Genomic DNA, 25,788 nt, shown 5'->3' with positions numbered 1-25,788 from the left:
TGGGGAAATATATGAGGAGTTCACCTTTCACACATTGTGTTGTAACTTGTGTATTAAACATAACTTGTGTCACACTTTAAATTTGCACCCTTTTTTTAATGGAAGTGAGATAATTTAATAACAAATGGATGGAGATAATCATGGCTTTGTGCACATAGTATACTACTCGTTTGTTGTGAAATACAAACTGGTGCAATTAATGTGGATATTTTAAATCAGTAGCGCTTTATTGATGTATGTGTAAATTTTGTACAATAGCAACATGTTAAGAGAATGTGAACCAAATTTACAAATAACAAGAAGAGAAAATACATTTTCCCCGACAACCCAAAATTGGTTGTTAATGCCTTACAACGAATTTATATTAATTAGCAGCTTATGACCCTGGTATTTACAACTTGCAAATATTTGTACGAGTGAATGAAGAGAAAGTGTTAGCTTTACTCAAAAAATAAGCTATACATAATAAACATGCGCACACAGACAAACAGCTAACATGAAGTGACACTGGGATTATATGATGCTGTGGCCCTAGAGTTACCTCTATTTATACTAATTAAAGTGATCTCTCGGTGACTGATGGAGTTATTTATATGGATTCAAACTTCCAGACTATGTAAACAGGTCAGGTCAGTTTCTAAATAGATGGAGGAGGCTCATTTAAAAATGGGAAAATGAAAGTCAAACTGATTGGTATGTAGAAAGTTCTAGAATTACAGCTTTGCCATATTGGTTTTGCCAGACCTCAACCTGACCCCAATTTTCCAATAACACCAACTAGTTAATCAACCGATATATCTTTACATATCCTAACGTAAACCGACTACCCTAGAATATTACACAGCAGTAGGAGTTTGCATTTAACGACGGGGCCGTGAAGGCAGCATTGAAGGGTAGAGTTGCGCAGGAGACAGTAAAAAGGAGGGAGCAGGAGGTGGCAGAGAGCGTGAAAGAAAGAGGAGGGAGTATAAACGGCCGAACGCATCGGAGTCCCCTACAGCTTCAACTTTGTCTTCGCCTTTCGTGGCAAGATTTTAACAACTTCTTCTGAAAGGTAGGTGTTAAAATAGCACCGAAAAAGTTTTATTTTTCTCCTAACCGCTTTCCGTCCGGTGTCTTTTTTTTGGGGGGTCCCTTTCTAAACTGTGCATCTAGCGGTTTCGTTGTCTTTTCTTTTAGACAAAAGAAAATTGTCGCCTAATGTAGATAAGGGTGGTTTATCGTAAATCTTTTAACTTTATTTGTAGACTTATTTGCGTGTATTTAAGAATAATTCAGTTTTCAGACTAACAGCTGTCCGTAATTTGATCTTGGCCGTTTGTGTAAAAAGTTTGACTCGTTGACAAAGCTTGTTTTGTTGCTTGCTAGCAATGATTAACGGTCAGAGAAGGGGGGCTGTGTTCCTCAGACTCTTCTCAATTTACTCCAATTATTAAGTGTTATTCAGATCTGCGTGTTTCCTTAATTTTATCGTGTCTATATATAATGACATTAAAGTACAGTCCTAACATTTTTTGAGACTCCTTCGTAACTCTTAATTAGTAAATCTAAATACAAATTAATCAGCGAAATGTGTGACGCGTTGATCTAACTTTAAAAATATAAATCACCAAGCGTTTTCATAGCAATGAGAATTAGTATCCTACTGAAAACGAGTCAGCTCTTCCACCCTTCAGCTGCTCGTATTACAGCTGATGTAATCAGTTAAGAATTAAACTTGCAATAAACTTGCTTTCTTTTTTTAATGTAGAAAACGGATCTTCGTCATTCATCATGGGCGTAGCAGGAGGAATGAAATGTGTCAAGTATCTAGTTTTCTTTTTCAACTTCATCTTCTGGGTAAGTAGCAGCAATCACATTTCTTTTATAGTAAAACTGGGCTATGAAAAAAAAGAAACAAAACACAGCAGAGTGGACATGGAAACCACCTAAAACTAACTGCAGGAAGGAAAGCAACACTGTTGTCTAGTATAAGTTTATGTTTTCAGCTTATCTTCTTGATCTACACAATATTTTCATTTCAGGACCTTTTTGTCACATTTCTCCTTTTACTAGCACTGTGACTTTGGCTTAAAGGTTGAGCATATAGGGCGGAATCATTTGTAAAATCAGATGATGAACACACACACACAAAAAGTCACATTACCCATTCTTCAGTTTTGTGTTTAAATCTAATGGGATACTTAGTGAACTTTTTCCTAGATTAGTTAGTTTTACATCACCTTCATGGTGACGATAAGAGAGAGGGTATAAGAGAGGCAGGAATGTGAATCTTATGACCAGATTTCCAAAGTGTTGCAGTACCATGTGACTGCAGATAATTTTTTCCTCCTGCTTAGTCACCCCATAAAGTTCGGTAAGCTGGTGTTTGCACAGTTAACTCTAAATTAACAAACTGTTATTTATAATAGGGCAAGAGGAAGTAAAAATGACAAAGCTGTTTTGGCGGGACTTCCCTTTAAGTCCCATTATTTAATACTTATACTTGGTAAACAGTTCAGTCTTTACAGCAGCATTTCCTTAAGTCCAGGTGTACCCTGGGATTTTGAGTCAACTGAGCAGTATTCTTTTAAGATGTCACCATAAAACCTAACTTAATCTAAAGAAAATGAAAAAGAAATTGCTTTAAGAAAATAATACACAGTTTTTGTGAAGTCAGTGGCCTTTAACTTGACAATACAGTCAAAGTTGTCATTGCCTTTATTTCAGGTGATATAAAGGCTGTTTTTTTCACATTTGAACACTAGCATGCCTTTAAGTTTGACAGTCTTGGGTAGAGCAGGGCGATGTGATCAAAAATATTTATCACGATATACATTTGAAAATTTGCGATAACAATATAACTGACGATATAATTGACACTACACAAAATACTGTACAACTCCACAACTTTATTAGAGCAAAAAAAAAAAACAAACATCAATGTATTTTCACTTAAAAAAGCAGCTGTTTTTTGTGTGCATTAAAGCTATATAAAAATTTTACAGTACAAATGCAAATTCCTTGCTGACAGTTTAACCAAAAGGCATTTCCAGTGGAAATTGGCCGACATATCCTCAGCATAATCATGTATAATATCCACAAAACTTAAAAAGAGGTTATACACACACAATACAGTAATATTATGTTGAAGCACAGTACGTATCACTCCGCGAGGCTCCTGCCTCCGATAGTCGTAATGCTCCGACAATCCATCAAGCGGTGCAGGTTTGTAGCTTAGCAAAGTCGTACTAAAACATTTGACAGATTTTCGAGCACCGTGTACCACATAAAATCGTTTCAAGGTCAGTAAACACAACCAGAATTCATACATAAGGCACACGGGATTATAAGCGGCACTGTCGTTTTTCAGAAAAATCAAAGGATTGATTTTAAGTGTGCCATATTTTCCAAAAAAACACGGTAATAACGACAGCCTGCTAGCATGCTCTAGCAAAAATAGTGCTTTGTTGTGTAGCTGACGGACGAAAGCTAAACCAGTTCCACACCACTGAAGTTGCAGCACTTTTACAAACCAATTCTGGTTCATCCGTTTCATTCAACGATCCGCTCTTGCCCTTCTCATTCTCTGTCACCGCCATGCTTTTTCCGCCATGTTTGCATGAAAACAAAGGCACTGCGCATGCGTGTTTTACCCATATTCTATCGCGATATTTCATTTTCTTATCGTTGCACAACATTATACCGGTATTACCGTGAACGGTATGATATAGCCCAGCCCTAGTCTTGGGCACATAAAGTCTACAGTCTAAGGCAGAAATAAATACTTTTTCTGTTTATTTGTTTTAGGTGGCAATTTTCTCAACTCCTATTAAGAGCTTTTTTGTTGGTCATGAGTGAGCAGAGAATCATAGTTGTTGAGATAATATTATCTTTTATAAAGCATTTATAACAATAAACAGTTATAAACAATAAACTGTTATAGATGCACTTTGGTATTGTTAATTTTTTCCACTCAGTGCACATTTTTAGAAGTGCTGTCATTATTTTCATTATTAATTGGGACACCTTATTTCACTCTTCTGGTCAGTATTTATAAACAGTATATAATAATTTAATGTGTGTAGCACACTGATGTAGTTGTAAACTGATGTAAGTGGAGGCATATATAAACATTATGCTGACGAATTCCGATCAATAATAATTGACTATTACTTTAATTGATTTAATTGATAGTTGTAAAATGTAAATAAATAAATTAGACAGTAGTAAGAAATGCCTCTCGACTCTATGGTGCGTTTCCATATATGAAAATTGTCTTCTCAATGACCCACTCAAACATCACAACTCTACAAAGGTGTATTAGGGCCACATTAAGAAAACATATTATTGATCATTTTGAGAATGAGGTAAAAATTTTGAGATTAAAGTCGTAATTGCATTTCGAGAAAAAAGTCAAAATGTGCACACTACATATGTTCTTTCAAGATAAACCGTCACTGCTGCTATAACCTCAACAAAAAGCCTTGTGTAGATGAGTTAATGAAACAAATTGATCGAGCATCTTGTGAGCTCCTCCAGGTTTGTGTGGTTTTTCCATGTGACCAGATGCAGCTTTCTGAACCATCTTTTGAATGTTCTTATACTTATCACCATGCTGTGTTTATGTGCTAAGTGAGACATCATTTCCTTCCTTGTTACTAGAAACGATTCTGAAGTGCGATTTTAATACAGTTGTCAGGAAACAACAACTGTAAATAATCTCCACATTTTGACCGTTTTCTCAAAAAAGGTCAAAATGTGTATTGACACTGGTTACTGACAATTTACTACTTGATAAATAACTAAAATTGAGCCCCGCACGCTAAAGAAGAAAGTATAACAGAAAAATGAAGAAACATGTCAGTGTTCACTCACTGATAACTCCCCATATAGGAGATACTCAGTGGATTTCGCAGTGTTGAGCAGTGGTTTGACATTAGGGGTGGGGGAAAAAATCGATACTGTGTAGTATCGTGATATTTTGTTTGCTAATAATGTATCGATACAGGGACAGCAGAAATCGATATTTTGTTACAAACAATTTTTTCATGGACTGGAACATGCTCAGACTTCAGAGCATGTTGATCAGCTCCTTTTTTTGAGCAAGAATCCTGACATTCCTTTACTGTCCAAATGTGTTTAACTTTTTTTTTGGCAGCAATAAACATGACAGGTTACTTATTTTAATTTAAGACGTGTTTTATTTTAATTAAGTTTAAAACTTTTTTATTTAATGTAAAATTATATTTTGTTTTAATTTACTTTCAAATTCTTCAGTTGCTGAATGGGTTGCATAGTTTTCATAAATTGCATAGTTCAGAATAGCTATAATTGTACCAGATGGTTGCGTTCAGTTAAGTTGGACTAGACTGTAATACAAACCGTTCAGTTTATAAAACTGACTGAAATGAGAGAAAGACTGAGTGTGAGACTTTGATATTAGATAAAATGAATATTGATAAAGTTTACCTTTATGTACAGAATTTGAATATCGCAAAATATTTTTAAAAATTGCAATAATATCGTATCGTGCGTTAAGTATTGTGATAATATCGTATCATAAGTTGTATGGTGATTCCCACCTCTATTTGACATGTTGGGAAATTTCCTCAGCTGGTTGCACCATTATGTATTTTGACATCGCTTTGCCTTGTGGGAGTGTTAGTAAAAAAGGATGTTCGTAGCCATAGACTGACTGTTTTAACACTCAGGATTCACCCACAAAAATCCTGCTAAGTACAAGGCTGGCCAATCAGCAGCCATGTCCAAAATACCTGCAGCCAGTTGGTTTGACATGGCTAGCAAAATGCATATGGAAAGATTACCAACAAAAAGAAACCACAAAGTGTTTTATGGTTTACTTTATCCATACGTGGGATGAGCAGAGATTATGATTCTTGATCCATTAATGAAGTCTCAGTTTATCTTGCAACAAGATCATACAAGGAGCCAAAGCATTGTGATATAAGAATTTTCTAGCCCTTTGCCACTTTTTTTTTTTTTTTGTAGATTGAAGTTTCACTCGCTCAGGCATAAAAGACATATAGGTTTTTGGATGTCAAATAAAGCAACTTTTAAAATAATGCATACAGTTTCTTAAAATAAAGAAACAGCCACTCCCTTATCTGTTTGCGAAACGATCATGCTGACTGTGGTGACCGCAGTGAGTTGGGAAAAATTAATGTTGTGAAACTGTGTGTATTTGATTGGCTAGTTTCTGCGTCTGGTTCACACATTTATTGTCTTCTCCCCTTTCAGTTCGAGTAAGATTTTAAAATTGCTACCTGAATTCTTTTTACTATGGTTGTTGAGTTGTGATACTTCCTTGTAAAAGGACTTTGGTTACACCTGTAGACACTGTAAATAAGTAAACTGGAGCCTCATGGTGAGTGACTTGTGAGTTTCAGCCCTATTGTGTTGCTAGTGTGCGCAAGTTTTTCTTGATTTTCAGATCAGAGTGGCAACACAACTAGTGCCTCTGGCTGAATAACAGACATTCGAATAGTTTCGAAAAGTTTCTGGAGAGAGCTATTGAAAATCTATTCAGTACAATCTTCTATATCTTTTCAATGATAACCAAATATGATGAGTGTTGTGAACTCTAACAGCACAGTTGTCTTGTATGTTAATCTCACAATCTGATCTGCCTGTTGAATAGCTCTTCAGTTGTGAGAGCAAGAGAGCCACCAAATTTTGCCACAGCTTCCTTCTCAGGAAACATGAAGTATACTCTCTTCTGAATTTCTGTGACTTTCTGGGCTCCGCTTGGCTTCTCTGTTCACTCCTTTATATTTTGTCCTACACCAACCATTAGCTGTTTGTTTGACTCAGGCTCAAATATTTACATTGGTGGAGCCAACACAGAAGGATCTAAGGTAGCAGCCAGGTCTTAATATGGATAGCATAGCAAACATGTGACTGACACTGAGGCTGGAGAGGTATCAGGTTTTCATACTGGTATGAAAACATTTATTTCCCTTAAATGTTTCAAATATTAAACCCCTACAATAGTGAGCATACTGTTGGGAGCTGAAGTTGTTCTTCAGGGACTCCCAGTGGTATCTCCAGCCACAATATATTTGTTTTTGCTCTCGCCCATGTGTATCAAGAATGATAAAAACAGGTTAATGAATCATTTAATCTTACTCACACCTTATACAAAAGCTTTAAAATATCTAACATAGGTCTACATTTTACAGTTTACATTTTCAGTTATTTATCAGTAGTAATTTAGCAATTTTTATACTGTTAGTCATTCAAAACATGATGTTTGATATGGCAAATAACACCTGTTCTTATATATATATATTTGCTTGAAAAAGTGCACAGCTGAACAATTGTTTAACAGAAAAGTAGCAGGACTGAGTTAAAAGGGAATAAAAGTAAAAAGAATACAGTTTGCTCAATGACACAGCTGATCGCGGTCAGACATTAGTGTTTGTAAAAGATCGAATGAATTGCTCTTATCACCCAAACCAGACAGTGACACTGTGATAGTGTCATTGTATCATCTGATCGTTTTACATCCGCATTCAGGGACTGAAAAATGTTGCAACTTCCTCTTTTGTTTTAGACCTTTCTCATGTTTGCTTACATAAAATGAAATAATATAAAAATCAAATTGATTTAATGATACCATAATCAGATCTTTAAAATTTGTAGTAGCTATATTAAGATAAAAAACTTGTCTTGGGAAATTTGTCCCCCCTTGAGGTGGCTGTAGGAGGCAGAGCAGGTCCCCTACTGATCGGAAGGTTAGTGATTTGATCCCAGGCTCCTCCAGTCTGAATGTCAAGTATCCTTGGGCAAGATACTAACCCCAAGTTGCGCTCTGATGCATCCATCTGAGTGTAGATGTGTATGAATGAAGCTAGGAAGCACTAAGTATAGAAAGAAAGTGCGTGTTTGAATGGGGGTGATTGGGTGACTGTGGCATGTTGTATAGAGCACTTTGAGTACTCCGGGAGAGTAGAAAAGCGCTATATAAGAATCAGTCCATTTACTATTACCCCTTGGCATTGCTGCCAACTGGCAGAGAAGGTTAACATACACCTATTAAAGTAGTGGTATTCACCCTCCATAACTGGCACACAGGTGTGACACTTTCTAGATTGATCCCTATCACAGTCAAGTACCTGGGTGTATAAAAACACAAGTGTGTTTGGTACAGTTTTATTGTTTAGCTGCTAATAAGAATCAAATTATTGTTGCTTTTCTTTGCTATCATACTTTTGTCAAATAGCCAAATAAAATATTACATTGCCCCTCTGACCAAAAAAAAAAATTATAAACCTTTCCCCATGAATTCACTCTAGCCTAACTTCTTCTTATTCTTGCAGCTATGTGGCCTAGCACTGATTGTGGTAGGAATCATGGTTCAGGTATCGCTTAACAAAACCCTCAAGATCACTGATCCCACTGCTTCGGCAGCTCCCATTATCCTGATCGGAGTTGGTGTGGTGATTTTCTTCATCAGCTTCTTTGGTTGCTGTGGAGCCTTCAAAGAAAACCACTGCATGGTCGCCACGGTAATTCACACAGCACCATATGCAGTAACTTTGTTTTTGTTAACTTTTTTGCATGAGATTTCATTGTAAAAATTGCTGTTTATTCGTGTGGCAACCACTCAGGTAGATCATTCAATTCCTCATTCGTTCCTTTTCTCCTCCCTCAGTTTGCTGTCCTTCTCTCACTGATTGTTATCGTTGAAATTGCAGCAGCAATTGTTGGATACGTCTTCAGAAACAAGGTAAGTGTTGAATACATCTGTTTTATGTGAGTCCCTGCAGAAGGTGTGGTTTTAATTTGAGCTGCGATGTTGTGTGTGTTGTGCCTCCCGTGTAGCTCTCAACTATCGTCCACGATAGCGTCACTGACATGATCTCCAAGTACGAAAAGGGCGCACCAGAATTCAGAGAGACTGTGGACAATCTTCAGCATAACGTAAGTTCACTGTAAATGTTCCTGTTCACTGTTTGGTTAGTATGGTACCACCCTGTCAAAACATTTTGCATCCTGTTGGTAAGTTTCGTGTGACAGGATATTGTTCCTGTTTGCACAATGTGTTCCATATCATTTTACTCTACATCTCAAGTTCATAGCTTGAGATGTAGAGATGAGATGTTGTTCATACACTTGTTTGCATTTTTCAGCTGAAATGCTGCGGTGTGAACAGTTCTTCTGACTGGAAAAGCTTCGCTATCGAAGGAAACTCTGTGCCTGACTCATGCTGCAAGAATGTCACTAAAGGCTGTGGAAAAGGAACCATGACTGACTCTGACAAAGTGTATCAGCAGGTAAACAGGGGTCAATTTCTTTCTAAGTTTATTTAACCTGAAATTCACTTTCTTAATTCTTAAGTCCTTTTTATTTAGTAAAACATCTAAGTTATCAGCATGTTGCTTAAATAGGTAAAAAATATATATATCTGGCAAGCTAAAGAGACATACAGTAGATAATTGTTACCAAACTGCAACTGGATGGCATGTAAATATTAGAAACATGACTCCAGCTGCGTAACAGTCTTGCTTTGTGCCAAGCACACAAAAGGATTAAAGGATTTGGAACTGCAAACTCATCTGATAACGACTGATTGATGTGTTGTTAGGCAATGAGTGCGCACTAGTTAATCATCCTTTGTGAATCCAGTAGTGAGCATAATTTACAAAATGGACTTTGTGCTATTAAATGAGTGTCTGAGGTCATAAACTCTTAAGGAAAGTGTTTGAGGCTACAAAGCAAAGAAGCCTAGTGCTGTTTTCTCACAGACTATACAACTGGCAAACAGAGTACCTCCAAAGTTAAATCTCTGAAACAAATTTTCCACCAGGAGATTAGTGACTAAAATAAACAAACAAAAAAAGATTTACTACTTTACGTGCACGAGAAAATGGTTGAGGTAGCTGCTATCATTGTCACAGCATGTGATTTGTAGAACCTCAAATATGGAAGGAGGAAAGAAAAACGAAACAGCAAAAAGCCCACAAGCATACAGAGTGTACTCTGAGTTAACTTTTCTCAGACACAGTGATCAATTCTAACTTTTCTGTTTGTTCTCTTTAGGGTTGTAGAGCTGCTGTGGAGACAGCACTAAAGAACAACATCTTATGGGTGATAGTAGCAGCGGTTGTTATTGCTATCCTGCAGGTATGTAACACTATTAAACAAAATTTGCTCTTAAACTCAAGAGTCTATCAGCTCATTTTATTTTCCTTTGTTACTATGGTAATGTGTTGTTGCTCATCTTGCTTCTGGACTCTACAGACTTTTAGTTTTTGAAAAGTAAGTTGTAAACAAAAATGATGACCGTTTTCTCTCTTCCTTCCAGTTACTCGGTATTGTGTTTGCCTGCTGTTTGATGAAAGGCATCCGGGAGGGCTACGAAGTTATGTGATCGACACCAGAGGAGGAGTTGACTGTTCGGGCTACTCACAAAGTTCTTCACTTGGATATTTTAAAATGTTCATCATACTTTCCACATAATACGCAGAATATAATTTTCTTCATACAGATAATATTTTCATAGTTAATGGCTCTGCTTTGATGCTGTACATGGAATGGAAATGGAGATTAATGTACAGTGTCATATTAGCATAAGTGAATGTTCTCTCTTAACTTTGCTTGCTTTGTTGTAAACTTGAGTTTATTTTGGTGTTCCTGGATCTGTTCTAAGCTTTGAACTGCTTTGGTGTTTATACGTCGTACTGGGTTCCAGTTTTTAATTTTTTCATTAAAGACCTTTTTAATTTCATCTGAATTTTCTGTATAAAGTTATACAGGAGGAAAATGCACCTTTAAGGTTTTTATTTCAGACACATTTCCAAGATATTGTATATAATATTGGCACAACACAACAATGAACATTTGCGGAGCAAATAATAAAAAAAAACTTAAAAAACATAACATAACTTTTGTATCTTCTATTTTAGATAAACTCTGTGTGCTTTTGCAAAAGGCACAGGAAGCGATGACATGTTCAGTTTTACACTTACACAAGTCACCAGCAGATACAACGGGAATTTCCTCTTCGTAAGAGTAACCAGAAAGCAGGCGAAGGGCTTACAACAAATTTTGCACTTAAGTTAATGTCATTCCAGCCTTTCAAAAAAATAAGAAGGTAAACAATAAAGTGATATCTTGTCAGAAATGTGTGCTGTGCCACAAATCAAAAACTTTGAGAACATGCAAGACGTTCAGCATCTCATCACACAAGCAAGCTTCAATGACTTTACAGCTGGGCCACCAGTGGGCTTTTTCTTTACATAGTTACTCTCGGGAACTTTCATATTGTCTACTGCTGTTTGACGTCAACCAGGTTATAACGCCTCTTCATCTCCACATTACCCACCACAAGTCCTGTTACCCACAACCTTGATCATGGTAAACAATATTCAAAGTATATTTTAAAAAAAGCACAAAGTGAGGTACTGGCATGAAAAAATACAGGACATGTTTGATGTGAAATGTAAAAACAAACATGCCCATCTTAATGTAATTCTTTTAAATGGAATGTGACTGAGCAAATCACCAAAGAAAAAGAACTGCTGAACTTAAACAGTGTAATAACATGTATCAGTTCACACCTGCAAACAAGGTTCACATATAGCAATAGATAATCATGACATTACTTGCACATCACCAGTATAGCACTATTGTCTAATAGATGGCAATGGATTCATCTTGTTTTTAAATGCTATTAACTGCAACTGCAAAGGCTTCTTTTTTGTGGTAAATCCTTTGAATAGAAATGGTTTCTTGCCAAAAACACCCCTTGTTGTTGTTTCCTTTCCAAAAAGGAGCTGTTGAAAACCTCTTGGAAAGTTTTGCTTTTCATTGCACGTAAGAGAGTATAATCACAACAGCAGATAGCATGAGGCTTCCTGTCAGTGACGGCTGGGACCACTTGGGTAGTTTGCAGAGAGAAAGACAATGCTGTGCAAAAGCAGTGACACCTCTGAGTCTGCAAAAATGAAAGTAAAAAATACATGCTAATGTAATAGCTATAAAAGAATCATGCAACAATCATGCAACAAGTACTTAAAAGTCTTTTAAAGCACCCCCCAAAATGCATTAAATATAACTCAAAGCCTGATCTTTAAGTCACAAACGGTAGTGGATATTTTGTCTTGACTATTGTACATAGAACAAGTAGTTCCTATATTTTTAATGTGTGGAGACAATGTGCATTTATTACATTAGCTAGTTAGCAGATTTAGCCTCTAAACAGTTTTTCCAAGCCTCCCGTTATAACCTAACAGAGCCAAGATTTTTGTGTCCGGCCGCTACTTAAGAATGCAGAATATCTTGATAAAACTGATTAAAAAGACAGACAATAGCCTGATGGTTTCCAGATGCATTTTGGCAAATGCAATCCCTCTTGCTCTCCTTCTGAATTGTACTTGGATTAAAAGCAAAGCCTGCTCAAATGTAATTGTCAGCAGATTCTGAATTATGAGAGACACAAAAAATGCTGTTAGTGTCAAAAAAAATCTTATTCCTTGACTTGGCATAAATCTGTAGAGCAGCAGATTGTGCACTTATCAGGCAGTTCACACTGCTTTGTTAGGGCCATAAGCTGTGCACCAAACACCTCCTCTAGAAAGTTCACCGGCTCATCATCTAGGGTCATGTACTGAATAATAAATGCAACATGCACAGGTAATGCTGAATTATATTGAATTTTGGTTCCAATTAAATGCCCTTTCAGATTAAGTATTTTTTAAATATTTACATTCAAGTACAAACAGACACTTCATATTCAAATAAGAATTAACTTAAATAATGTTCTGTTCTGTCACTACACGTGTTCTTGAGTGAGACCGTTTCTGTAGCTACTTTGATACTACTGCAGTACATAGAAGGAGAAAGGCTTGGTTACTCTTCATAAAGATGATTATATGTTAGATAAACATGCAGTATATTTCATCAGCCATTATCTGCAGGGTGTTTCATTTGTTTAGAGCGCAGGTGTTGAACTCCAGGCCTCAAGGCCCGGTGTCCTGCAGGTTTTAGATGTGTCCTTAATCCAACACAGCTGATTCAAATGGCTAAATTATCTCCTCAACATGTCTTGAAGTTCTCCAGAGGCCTGGTAATGAACTAATCATTTGATTCAGGTGTGTTGACCCAGGGTGAGATCTAAAACCTGCAGGACACCGGCCCTTGAGGCCTGGAGTTTGACACCCCTGGTTTACAGAAAAAAAAGTGGAGCGCCATCTGTTGGAATCATGTCAAATAGCAGTACAGACTCATTCCACTCATTTGGCTCCAGATACACTGGAGTTTAACAGAGATGATCTGTGGGACAGTCTAAGCCTTATACACTAAACAAAAAATTAAAGAAACACTTTTTAATCATACTATAGCATCAAGCTAACTAACTTCTGGGATGTGGATCTGGTCAGTTAAGTAGGAGAGTGTGTTTATAACCAGTTTATAACCACTTTTTTGGTGCTCCGGAGGGGCACCAATGAGACAACCACGAAAATAGGAATGATTTTACCTCATGGGGGCAAGTGACATTTTTACCCTTCTCATCTTTTCTGACAGATTTTTCACTCGATGGCTAGGGTCAGTCTCACTACTGGTAACATGAGGCAATACCTGGGCCCTATAGAGGCTGCACAGGTAGTCCCACTTCTACAGGATAGCACATTAATGTGTACAATTTCCAGAAGGTTTGCTGTGTCTTTCAGTGCAGTCTCAAGAGCAGGTGGATTCCAGGGGACAGGCTGTAGAAGGTCGTTAACCCATCAGCAGCACCGGGATCAATTAAATTTCGGCAAAAATAACTTTTTCACTTTAACTTTCAGGGTGTCATTAAATTTAGCCCTCTGTAGGTTGATAACTTCCATGTCCATCACACAGTATGCCATTCTTTCATTCCTAACATATTACCCAGTCCACATCAATATAGATCTCTAGCATGATTTCTTTTTGGATGTCTTTTCAAAGTGTTTTTAATGTTTTTTTGAGCAGTGTACATCCAACAGATGTGCTGTCCACAAAGCACATCAACTCTAAATTGTGGCCCACATACACATGCATAAAGCCAGAAACTCTCATTTCTATATAGGGAACTTTAGTTTAGGCTCATATTTACTTACATTTTTAACTATTATTTTATTCCATTGTTTTCTGACTCATTATGGACATTTTGGGGCTGACTATACAGGTAAGCACAGTAGAAGCAATCACGTTTCAGCTACTTTATTAGGCAGAAATCTGTGCAATATTCTGTCTGGAAATTTCTCTTCACATAAATCCTCTTAAGGAAACAGGTAAAGTTATTTTTATTACAATTCTGGTGATTTTTCTTTGGCTCTCATCAAAATCGTTAGGGTAGGTGACAGAAAAAAAGAATCTATACTGTAAATCCAAATAATAATAATACCTTTCAATGAGCTTGACACCTGAAGCCACTGGGACAACCATTCGCGACACTGGTTGACACCAAGAACATCAGCATTAAGGCCCCTTAGATAACAAGCCTGAAAGGAGGAAAACATCAAGTATTTATAAAATGGCTTAAAGAGGAAGGCATTCAGTATATAAAGTCATGGAGAATGATGGACCTGTCTGAGTTCAGAGTCATTTAGCTGGTGAACGCCCAGTCTGCTGAGGCCCCGGTCCAGTTGGAGCAACTCCAGCCCGTGGCTGCTCAGCCGTTGGCCAATCAAGAAGCCGGGGAGCCGTGGCGTCAAGAAGAGCAGCGGGCTGATGTGTCTCTGATTAGCCATAAAAACATGAATACAAAGGCTTTACTAAGCCTTTTGCATTCCTGTTAACTGAGACAGAAAATTGGAGGAGTTTTACTGACCATGTGATCAACGCTCATCCTCCTTATACCCAAAGGAGGTCCAGAAAACAGGCTTCGGATAGCAAGGATTTCAGACGCTTTGGGGTTTGCTCCACTTTGGACCTGATCAAACATACATGTACTGGTTAGAAATTAACAGAGCTGCAAATCTGTACTGTTTCACACAGTTCACAGCCAAACTTTGTGGCGTTTAGGCACCATCATGACTGACTCCTGCAATGTTTATTAAACTGAAGAATGAGAACTAGAGTGCACTTACTATTTGTGCATTCATAATGAACAGTTTGAAATTTAACAAATAAGTTGTAGGTTTCTAATGAAAAGAAATGACAGTTATCCTTGCAAACTGGCCAAGTATCCCAGCTATGTGTCCAAAGTTTGAAGTGAGAAACTGTGCGAAAGAATACTTAGCAGAGCAGAAAAACAATGCACTATTTTAAAACCACTGACAATTAAGAGTGAGGATTTCCATTGTCTTAATAAGAGGGGGGATACATTAAATAGCAAGTGAGGAGTCAGTTTTCACAGTCGACATGGAAGTGGGGAAAGAATTGGACAGCATAAGAATCTCTCAGACAGAACTGTAATGGCCAGATCACTTGCACAGATCATCTTCAAACCACAGGTATCAGGTGTTTCCCCAATAAGCATGGGCTAGTACTAGAAGCAGGCCAAGCACAGACAAGCAACAAGATTTCTTGGGTGCTTACAAGATTATAAGCACCCAAGAAAGCTGACAGGACACATGCATGGAGCACAATAACCACAGACAGGTCATAGTGCGCATGCTCTCGGCTCTCCACCACTAAAATCTACCCAAATCATCAGTTGGATAGCCTTTAGTGATTATGCAAGTGCAAAGCTGGGTTATTGAGCAAGGGAAGAAGATGGATCAGTTTGATGAGTCACATTTTCTCTTACATCATGCGCACAGCCAAGAGGATGTGCGTGCGTGTCCTTAACTTTGGAAGAGATGCTGGCAGGATATGCTACAGATTTAGTGCAAGACAGTAGAAGAAAAGTGATGTCTGGGCAATGTTCGGCTGAAAAATCTTTGGTTCTGACATTAATGAGGATGTTACTTTGAGACATAATATCTAGTTATTCCCTGATAACTCGTGCTACATTCAGGAAGATAACATTATAAGGGGCCACACTGTAAAAACTGTTCGTGAATGATTAGTGTACTTTGCAAGCAGAAAGCAGTACTGCTACACATTCCCGATACTTACTTTTGCACACAGGTCCTTAAGTTGTGTCTGTAAGTGACCATTTTTGACCTGCTGACTCGTGTACTCAAGTCCTTTGAGCACCGGCCAGTGGTGCCGAGCTCTGAGGGAGTGGTACACTCTCCGAAACTCCAGCTGCTGGCTGGGAGTCCAGAAGTGAGGGATCAGGAGCTGACGGGGGAAGAAATACCTGTCGATGCAGGAGGAGGTGTTGTTAGCAGAGTGAGGCACAATAAGTGACAGAAAATGATTAATGAACAGGGACAGCAACATAAATAAGCCTGCAAATCAAATGAGATGGTTATTTCAAGAGGACTCACATCAAGACAAAAACCAGGTAGTTGGCAAAGGGAGGGATGGATATGATCACCAGCGGGATGGCCTTGATCAAGTCTCTGCGAAACTGTCAAACACAAGTCAAGTGAGCCAAGTTACTGTGAGACATTACAGCCCTGAAACACTGACAATGCATAAACTAAAAATACTACACACCCATAAACACAGGAAACTCTACCAAAATCTACACTAATTTATGAGAACGGGTGACTAAACGCTAATCCCTCCCCTTAAAGGATGCTTTGACAGTCCTCACGATTATGAAATTATTTTTAAATACCATTAGTATTTATTCAGAGCGATAGATCAGATTGAATACCCGACGTACAAAGTCAGAGAGATGAATCGGCTGAGATGTGTGGAGGGGAGAAAGTGCGATTATCGGGAAAAGGATGCAGAAGATGAGACTGACAAGCAAGAAAAAAAAAACAAAACAAAAAGGAGCTTTACGGTTGTTTTGACAGGAAATGCTGATGGTTGGCATGAAAAGGGAAGATTTAGAAGACAAGAAGAGTTGGAAACAGACATTCCACTGAACTGATCAAAAAGAAGAAGCTGCCAAAAATAAATGAGAGCATTGCTTACATCAGCATTACACATTTTTCAATGCTGATAGAGTAGATGACCTTCTCTACCTCCTGAGGCCTGCCATCCCACCCCTAATGCACCTGAAGTGCTAGCATCGTGATAAATCCTCACGTCTGTTAACCTAATATCAGACAGAATTAACTCATTATGACCAGTTCAAACAGTGGGTGTTTGTTTTTTCTTTTTATGGTTGACTTAAGCCTTTTCATTTGTTATTTTGATCTTGAATTCTGTTTTTCTGTCTATTTATTCTTTTAATGAAAACAAACTGATGGCTGCACTAAATAATAGAATAGTTTATTTGCCTTTAAAATTTTAAACAGTTTTGACAATTAGTGTCAAAACAAAATAGAACTGGTTTTATTTGTGTGCATGGAGATGGTGTTAACCCGACATGAATTCCTATTGCCAGTATTACACTAATACTCCAATCGATAATCTAAATAAAATACGATTATATTGGATTTTCTGTGACAAAATGCATCACATTTTGGTAGATAACATGATAGAAAACACAACTCTTTTTTGCTAAGAGTGAATGTATGAAGGAAAGGATTTTTAAAGAGATCCCAGATAAAAAAAAGCAGAGGGAATTTCTATACAAGTGAATTTCTTTTTGCAACCAGGGTTGCCCCCTGCTGGCCATTAGACAGAATGCAGTCAAAAGAAAATTTTACACTCAGAAAGAAATAGCATCATATTAACAATCAAAATCAAGTATATTCCAAACTTTTGCAATTTAAAAGATTTAAAAAATCAAATAATTTTTTTCTGACTTATTGCAGATTTAATAATAACAAAATAAATGTAATTATATTTAATACAAATTTAATAATAATCAAGAAATTACTCATTTTCACTGAGCTATAAGCAGTTTGATTCCCTCCATTTCAAATATGTGTGGAAAATTCTGATATTTCTGTGTGCAGTGTGGTAATCAGACCCACCTGTCTGAGTTTCTCCATGTCCCTGTAAGGCAAATCCTGGAACTTTACTCCATCAGACCACATTTTTCCTTTTATCCTCCTGATATCTTTGGCATCTCGGAACAGTAGCTTGAAACCTGGAATGAGTGACAGAATTTTTTTTTTAAATATTACTGTAGATTTAAAATTTTTATTTGACTCTTAGAACAAAGTGCTTTGTAGCATGCTGTTTATTTAGACACCAACTCCTGAGCCTGCTTGTACTCCTGTAGATGTTCGCTTTAGACTGGGGCCACAAAATGATGTAATTATATAATCATTTGTATATTACAAACAGTATGTAGTATGCAATGTTTGTTTGCTTGTTTAATGCAGTTTTAATAGAGTAAAATGAAAATTTGACTTGCAAGACCTGAAAAAAATAAGCTCGGGTAAGTGATGGACAAGAACAGTGTTTTCTGGATATAATGCTGCTGATGGGGTGAGGTTTGAAAGAAGACAACTGGACTACTTTAGGTTTTTGAAGACATTTCACCTACCATCCAAAAGGCTTTTTCAATTCTAGAACAAAAGCAGACAAACCCATACAGGAAGTAAAGACCCTGAGGACCCTGATGTTAGTAGACCAGGTGAAACGATCATATTAAGGCCATGGAATATGAGAAATCTGGCTATTAAATGTCTTATTTTAACTCCAGATTCTGATCATGAGTTGGGTCTTGAATTCTCTTTCTCTCAGCAACTTTCATCTTCAAAAACCTTCATATATAAGGTGCCTATGTACTACAGCAGCCTGTTTCCTGATTCCTGGTCCCTAGTCAGGTCTCCCAACCTCATTGTTGGGCTAACAAGACTCACAGGGCACTCCTGCAGTGTTTTTGGAGACCTCAGGAGTGAGTAAACCGTGAGCTTACCTTCCACGAAAGTGTGATAGAGCAGAAAAAAGCGGGGAAATCGCTTTTTAAGAAAATCTTCATATTTGGTATTAGCCCACTGGAGTTTGGAGGTAACATAACGAGCAAAACCTCGTCTGACTTCGGACGATGAGTAGTGTCTACACAGGGGCAGTCTATCAGAGAGGAAAGATATCTGTCATTAAAGGAATAAAATAATTGTTTGTACATTAAAGAATTAAACATGATTACTCTTTATCGTTGGGGTATGCACCGATCACGATATAATAATTGCTCTGATGAAAATATCAACAACGTACTTTATTTTTTTATTTTCAATTTTATTTTCAATATCTCTTATCAGCCGGTAGCTAGCTTAGCAAAGGTTCACGAAACACGAGTAAAACAAAAATGATAAATGATGGAAGCGACGATGTTAATCGGTTTCATATATACCTGAACTGACAGACCACGAAGGGAGAGTAAAGACCATGTGTTATCCTGTTTTTACCGAGACGACAGTGTCGGATTAAAGACAGTTGACTACACAGACTCGAACAGGACAGCGCCATGTTTGACAGGCAGCGCACTTACCGTAATGACGCTCATATACAGCAAAGATGAAAGTGAGTCAGTTACCGTAATGGGAAAAATTGGTGCCAGGCTAAATATGAGTCACATGCTGTAACCTTTTTTGTTTTATAAATGTAAATAAGCACTCTAAAAACACTGACTCTTTCATATTTTAATGAACCATCCATTCACAAAATAAAAAGTCTGCTTTAATATAAGAAAAATATGATATGATGTGATACAAATAGGTCCAGTTACAAATAAGTCTTTTATTATAAGTATATTACATTTTGTTGTTTTCGCTGCTCTAATACAATAATTTCTAACCTTTTAAGATCACTAAAGAATTTTAGATTTTTTTCTTATTCTTCATACTACTTCTTTGCCAGTAGCTGTGTACTTTTACGTTAGCATTTTACTTTGAGTACTGGAATTTTACATGTAATCAGTAGTGTCTACTGTATGTACTCTTACTTTTGCAGTTCGTTTAATTTGGTAATTCTTCCAAAAGTCAGTGCAATTTAATTATCATGTTTTATTGATGCTATTTATCATCTTTACTTAAAAATGAGTGGGTACTTTTTGCACGGACAACTAATTTAATTTGCTGCTTCTTCCACCATAAGCCAGAGATTCAGTTTGCACATTTTATTGATAGTATTCATAGTTCATATAAAAAAAATATTTTTTAAAAAGAAAAAAGTTAAAATCCCCGTAGAGATAATAAAAAAAATTTAAGTGGTAAAAATCACGTGACTCTTCGCGAGATTTAAAGAAGTGGGGCGGCTCTGGTTGTTTGATATCTTTTGAGAGAAACGGCTCTCTTTCACGGTAATTTTAAACTGCTTCTAGGCTTTATTTTAACCACTTTCTATAAACTTTACAAAAGTTAAGTGCAGGTGTTTAAAATTCACGTCTTAGTGTCTCGGGCAATGTGCTGAGCAGCTAGGCAACTTTTTTGCTAACAGACTTTGGAAACGGGCCAGGTCTTCTTGCTGCATATTTTACGGTAACGTTTGATGAGCTAGGTACTGTGTAGAGTGTCCACGAGTTAGCTCTGCGACTTATTTTAGCCATAAAGAATGGCTTTATATCAGTCAAACGTGAATATTTGGTCATCATGGGATGTTTAATCAGGTCAAAGAAGAACAGGGGGTGTAGGAACCACCTGCACGTATACTGCGACACAAAGAGTTGGGGGGGGGGGACGAGCTAGCTTCATTCACTAAGGTCACTCATGTTTCTGTCTTTGTACACATATTAGGAGTATTTTTCTTCTTCTTCTTCTTCTCTATATTTAAAAGTAATCCAAACCAGCAGGCTAAGTTAAGCTCACTTTGGGGTGACAGAAAAATGTTGCACACCTGCAGAGCTGAAGGGTTAATGTGGTTATGCAGCTTGTGAATTCTGTGCCAAGTGTTGGCATTACCAAAGTGCAAGCATTTAGTTTACACAATTCCTGTGTGTCTATTTGGGGGTGGGTGGTTATATTTTAATTTAAATTGTTTGCCTGCCCACAGTAAATCCCAGCTACAGATGGCGAGCCATTTCGTAATTGGAAGCACCAGCAGTCCCTGCAGGACCTCTTCTGCAGAGCCAGCACAGCTGGTGGAGGAATATGGTGAAACTTCCTTTTTTCTTTTTTTTTTTTCTTTCTTTTTTTTTTTAACATTTTAAGGTGTTGTCAGTACTTTAAATCTTAAGTTAATGCATTTGCTTCTCACCCCCTTTAAAGATGGGAAAGGAAACACAGACCCAGAAAAACTTCTTCAGTGCCCTTTTGATAAAAACCACAAGATCCGGTCCAGCCGCTTTCCTTACCACATCATAAAGTGCAGGAAGGTGAGTCAAGTGCTAGTATCTTTAAAATTTTAGGTTTTAGTTATATTTTCTTTCTATTTTACATTAGTCTGTCAAATTGAGTTTACTCATTTTAGTTTTGTTTTTTTTAGTTTCCGTAGTTCCAGTGATTGTTTTAATCTTATAAGAGAGTTTGGCCTTGTTAGAAGTTCACAGCAGCCATTACAATGCAAACATTAAATCTTGGAAGGGCCTCTGTGTCATGCAGCAGAGTTAAACAGCATCCTATTGAATAATCTAACCGCTGAACCAGCGCTTAAAATTATTTTTATCCAGCAGAACATCAAAACACTAAAGTAGCCAAATGTTCTCCACTGGTGGATGAGGGAGAATAAAAAATGCTAAGTGGCGAAGCTGGTACTGGTCTTGTGTAATTCCCTGGCTTGAATGAAACTTTAGCCATGACTGAAAGTTTAATTGTTTATATAAACTCTCTGCAGAACCATCCCAAACTGGCCCGTGAACTAAAAACCTGCCCTTTTAATGCTCGCCACCTGGTCCCCAAACATGAGCTGGCTCACCACACTGAGACCTGCGAGGACAGAGTTCCTGTGGACATGGAAGAAGGTAAGACTGCTTTTCTTCTTTTTTTTTTTTTTTTTCTTTAACTTAAATTTAATCATGTTTAACATCGTGAATATTTCTTATTTTACACCCCTATTACAGATGGAAGTTCAAGTTCAAATGGACCTTGTAACTGGCATGTCCCGGTCAGCATTTGGGTTAACCCAAACATGACTGAGGATTGGGATCAAGGTATGACTTATAACCTCATCATCTTTGTATTGGCACAAGGATGACTAACCCTTACCTGGCTGTGTGAATCAAGCGTTTTGTGCTTTAGACTTGCTTTCCTTGTAATGGAAAGCTGAAGACAACTGCTCCTCCTGCTTGAAGCTTACGCTCACTTGATCTGTGACCTCTGTAAACGCTTCATCTGGGTTAATGGTCTCGGTTGCTAGTTTTAGTAATTATTACTGAATAAAACTCTTTAACTCTGGAAGATTGCTCAGGCCTGTTGTGATGAACTGCTACTGTGTAAAACATGAAATACCCATTTCTCACCTAGGTCAACCTTTTTCAAACCTTGTGTCTGAAAACTGCTTTTCCCCCTTCAGTTTCTGACTGTTAAACAATACTTTCCATTTTAAGAATGGGTCTGGGTCTAAATGCACCTGAAATATAAACTTTTTGTGCTGCACCCTGAGACATTGAGACAATACTTAGTGAAAGTATTAAGGTAACTGTCCCATCTTGCAGAGGCGGATAACACTGCTCCTCCATTTGTGTGGGGTGAAACCAAAACCATTGGGCCAAAGTAAGTCAGCTCTTCCATCAGTCTGAATCGGCTAACAGTAGTTTTTCTTTGTTCTCTAACTGTTGTCTCTCTCCCACCAGACAGGAAACAAGACCCACCAACAATCTTGGTCCAAAGTTTAGATCACCCAGTGACATTCCATGGTCTGGTTTTTAAGCTATAATTTGTATTTACTGCATATGCAAGCATGTTTAGGTATTTCCCTTTTTAAATTTGTTCTTAACATTTTTTTTAAATCTCCCTCAGTGTGACTCATGTCTTCTGCCAGATGCAGACTACGTTGATGTGATATGTCCACTTTTTTTTTTCGTCGCATCTAGCATTCTCACTGTTTAGTCAGACTGCATTGTTGCTTAATAAAGCTGTTTATGTGAGGAAACTTGAGTAAATTCATTTTCAGTCACATGCTATGCAATGATTCAAGATGGTTTAAAGGCAAAATTTTCAAGTCCTATATTTGCAGCAAGAATCCGGGACTTGACATCAAATCACAAGGTCTGATTAAACACCAAAAACAGTTGGTGTAGGGCAGGGATGGGGGAACTCGAGGCCTCAAGGGCCAGTTTCCTGCAGGTTTTAGATCTCACCCTGGGTCGACACACCTGAATCAAATGATTAGTTCATTACCAGGCCTCTGGAGAATTTCAAGACATTTTGATGAGGTAATTCAGCCATTTTAAACAAACTGCTTGGTGTAACATGAGCTGTGTAGTGGCAATACCTTTTATTTATGGCTATTCTAGTTGTGCAGCATGCATATGTACACTTATACCAGGTTGGACCACTTTGACTTCAGTGTTGCTTTGATTGGTTAACATTCAATATAAAGCACCCTGAGGTAGCTGTGTTTTAGTACTATATGTAAAATTGAGTTCGAATGAGTTCTTGGCATAATTTCATCAAGGTGCTCCACGCATTCCTCAGATTTTGAGTGACATGATTGCATCACAGTTGCGACACATCCATGACTGGATTTTCATGTTCCGCCACATTGCAAAAGTGCTCTATTGGATTGAGATCTGATGACGTGGAGGTCATTTGAGTACAGTGAACTTGCTATCAAGTTCAAGAAACCAGTTTGACATGACATAAGAGGTTTGCAAAGTCCTGCTGGGCCTTTGTGTGGAGTGGTTGTAATTTTTAATAGAGGTAAAATGTTGGGTTTTTTAGCCCTTAAATATCCTGTGGATCAGGGCTCATAAATGCTTGAAAATAAAAATAACTGAAGTAAAAACCTAATTGTTTTTAGGTTTCAACTGGTCTAGCTGTTGGTTTGAGGTGAAGTTGAATTTGTAGGTAGACGTCATCCTCCATTACTCTTTCCACTTTTCATAATGCACCGGTGCCAGTGACTAAACCATCCCCAGAGCCTCACCTTTACTCCTTCATTCATGCCTCTTGTCATTGTGGCTAGATAGTTCTGCCTTTGTCTAATCCAGACCTTCCCAAAGTGTGGGGCCCGCCCCCTAGGGGGGGCGCAGAGCCATTGCAGGGGGGGCGCGGCATGAAAAGGGGAAAAAAAAAACAACGCTTGGACACTGCTAGCACTGCGCCCACACAAACGCAAAGCAGGAGATGAAGCATCACTGAATATGTTTCCAAACCAACTTCATTCTAAGCCAAAGACTAAAAAATATGGTGAAGCAAATCTTCCCTTTGGTTTCACCTGCACAAGTGCAGAGGTAGGTCTCCCTGCAGGATTGGTTTTCCCTTCGTCGGGAGCAGCACTGGGCTGTTTAAATCACGGACAAACAGGATCCTACATTCTTGATTTGTAGTTCACAAACACTTGTTGTAATGACTAACTACTCCTGACATTTTGGAGATGTTAGCTCTTTATACAGTAAAGTTACAGTGAGATACAAATAACATCAGGCTGATCCTGCCACGATTTGTTCCCCCGGTTCAAATCACGGACAAACAGAATCCAACAGTTGTTTATGTTTTTGAACCCATTTTGCAGAGGGATTTTTTGAAAAATGTATTGATAGCAATGTTGAATATTATTACACAGGAAAAAAACCCAACTACATGTAAAATAATTACACCATGACGCCTCTGCCTTTCTAAATGGAGGGACAGTAACTGCGTGTATATGTAAGCGTGTAAAACCTGCAGATAGTCAGATTAACAGTATTTTGTCTCTATCTGTCATTCTGCAATTCATCTCATGTAAACAATAACGTGGCGCACAGCGTGACTTGAAAAAAGGCACATACCTTTGACGTTGCGTGACGAACTCTGTATTCCTCGTCCACATGTAAACGCAAATAAGGAATTTTAAAAAAATCTCCGTTCTCGGTGATTCTAAACGCCATTTACATGTGGACGAAACAGCTGCGTTTTCAAAAAATACCCGTGTAGGTGCAGATGTAGCGTAAAAGAGTTAGTAGTTTATTTTCTTACTACCTGCAATTTATTGCAGGTTACTTGTATTTGCTTAATTGTTTACTAAATGTTTGAGGTGTGAAATAAACCGCAATGGAGCAAAATATGGGTGTGTGTGGTTGGAGGATGTGTTCCTGAGGGGGGGCGCGAACATTTTTCTTGTAAAACAAGGGGGGCCCAGCAAAAAAAGTTTGGGAACCGCTGGTCTAATCCAACCATAAAACTTTTCTCCAGAAGGCTAATCCACGTGGACAGCTGGAAATTTCAGTCGAGTTTGAAGGTGTCAGTTTTGGAGCAGGGGCGTCTTTCTTGGCCAGCACCTTCTTAGACCATGACAATGGAAAACTTGCATCACTGTAAACTGTGATACTGGTTTCCAGTTCATGGCAGGCTTCACTCTGAGTGATTCCTGGGTTGTTCCTGAACTTGCATACAGTTGTCTGAACATGCTCAATCATCCAGGTAAGGAGATCCCGAGGACAAGTTTGAACTGTTTAGAAATGGCCTTCCCAGCTCGTGTAAATCTACAATTGTCCTTAGATGTTAACTGAATTCCTTGGACTTTCACATTGTGCTGGGTATTGGTCAATCCAGTAAGTGCTGTCAAACAAATCCTTTTTATTCTGGCAAAAAGAAACTACCAGTTGTAGTCAATCATGATCAGTAACTAGAAGATAATGTGCTTTGGCCCTCATCATGTATTAAAAGATTAAAGTGAATATACGTAAATATTTGACCCTGTGTGGATTATGCAGAACCATTAAAAGGCCAGAGTAACATTCATACCCAAGATCAGTCTGAGCACAGCTGTGTATTAACTGTCATTTTCTGACCTCTGGATGGCGCTATTTGTCAACTTTCTACATTCATTCTTTCT

The 25,788-nt window shown here is 37.9% G+C and overlaps 3 protein-coding genes across 4 annotated transcripts; 2 read left to right on the top strand and 1 right to left on the bottom strand.

The window, feature by feature from the left end:
* Window positions 1-888: 888 nt before the first annotated feature.
* cd63 (CD63 molecule) lies at window positions 889-10,732 on the top strand. The gene is made up of 8 exons (XM_085145670.1): window positions 889-1,054; window positions 1,751-1,839; window positions 8,322-8,510; window positions 8,657-8,731; window positions 8,827-8,925; window positions 9,135-9,278; window positions 10,045-10,128; window positions 10,310-10,732. Exons 2-8 carry the CDS (start codon window positions 1,774-1,776, stop codon window positions 10,373-10,375), a joined length of 723 nt encoding a protein of 240 aa, XP_085001796.1. The 5' UTR covers window positions 889-1,054; window positions 1,751-1,773; the 3' UTR covers window positions 10,376-10,732.
* Window positions 8,304-19,380, bottom strand: letmd1 (LETM1 domain containing 1). The gene is made up of 9 exons (XM_085145669.1): window positions 19,229-19,380; window positions 18,794-18,948; window positions 17,901-18,016; window positions 16,350-16,432; window positions 16,033-16,219; window positions 14,801-14,902; window positions 14,556-14,708; window positions 14,375-14,471; window positions 8,304-11,941 (listed from the first exon to the last, which is right to left on the bottom strand). Exons 1-9 carry the CDS (start codon window positions 19,342-19,344, stop codon window positions 11,865-11,867), a joined length of 1,086 nt encoding a protein of 361 aa, XP_085001795.1. The 5' UTR covers window positions 19,345-19,380; the 3' UTR covers window positions 8,304-11,864.
* Window positions 19,381-20,059: 679 nt separating this feature from the next.
* On the top strand, window positions 20,060-22,928 carry gtsf1 (gametocyte specific factor 1). Of its 2 annotated transcripts, none has more exons than XM_085145671.1 (7): window positions 20,060-20,176; window positions 20,866-20,966; window positions 21,081-21,187; window positions 21,646-21,772; window positions 21,872-21,961; window positions 22,466-22,523; window positions 22,604-22,928. In XM_085145671.1, exons 2-7 carry the CDS (start codon window positions 20,882-20,884, stop codon window positions 22,677-22,679), a joined length of 543 nt encoding a protein of 180 aa, XP_085001797.1. In that variant the 5' UTR covers window positions 20,060-20,176; window positions 20,866-20,881; the 3' UTR covers window positions 22,680-22,928. The 2 variants fall into 2 exon arrangements, with proteins under 2 accessions (XP_085001797.1, XP_085001798.1); XM_085145672.1 differs by lacking the exon at window positions 20,060-20,176 and adding an exon at window positions 20,202-20,354.
* Window positions 22,929-25,788: the final 2,860 nt, after the last annotated feature.

Source organism: Neolamprologus multifasciatus, chromosome 20, assembly GCF_963576455.1.
Source record: "Neolamprologus multifasciatus chromosome 20, fNeoMul1.2, whole genome shotgun sequence".
Classification (NCBI taxonomy): domain Eukaryota; kingdom Metazoa; phylum Chordata; class Actinopteri; order Cichliformes; family Cichlidae; genus Neolamprologus; species Neolamprologus multifasciatus.
This window is presented reverse-complemented; position numbering and strand designations above follow the sequence as displayed.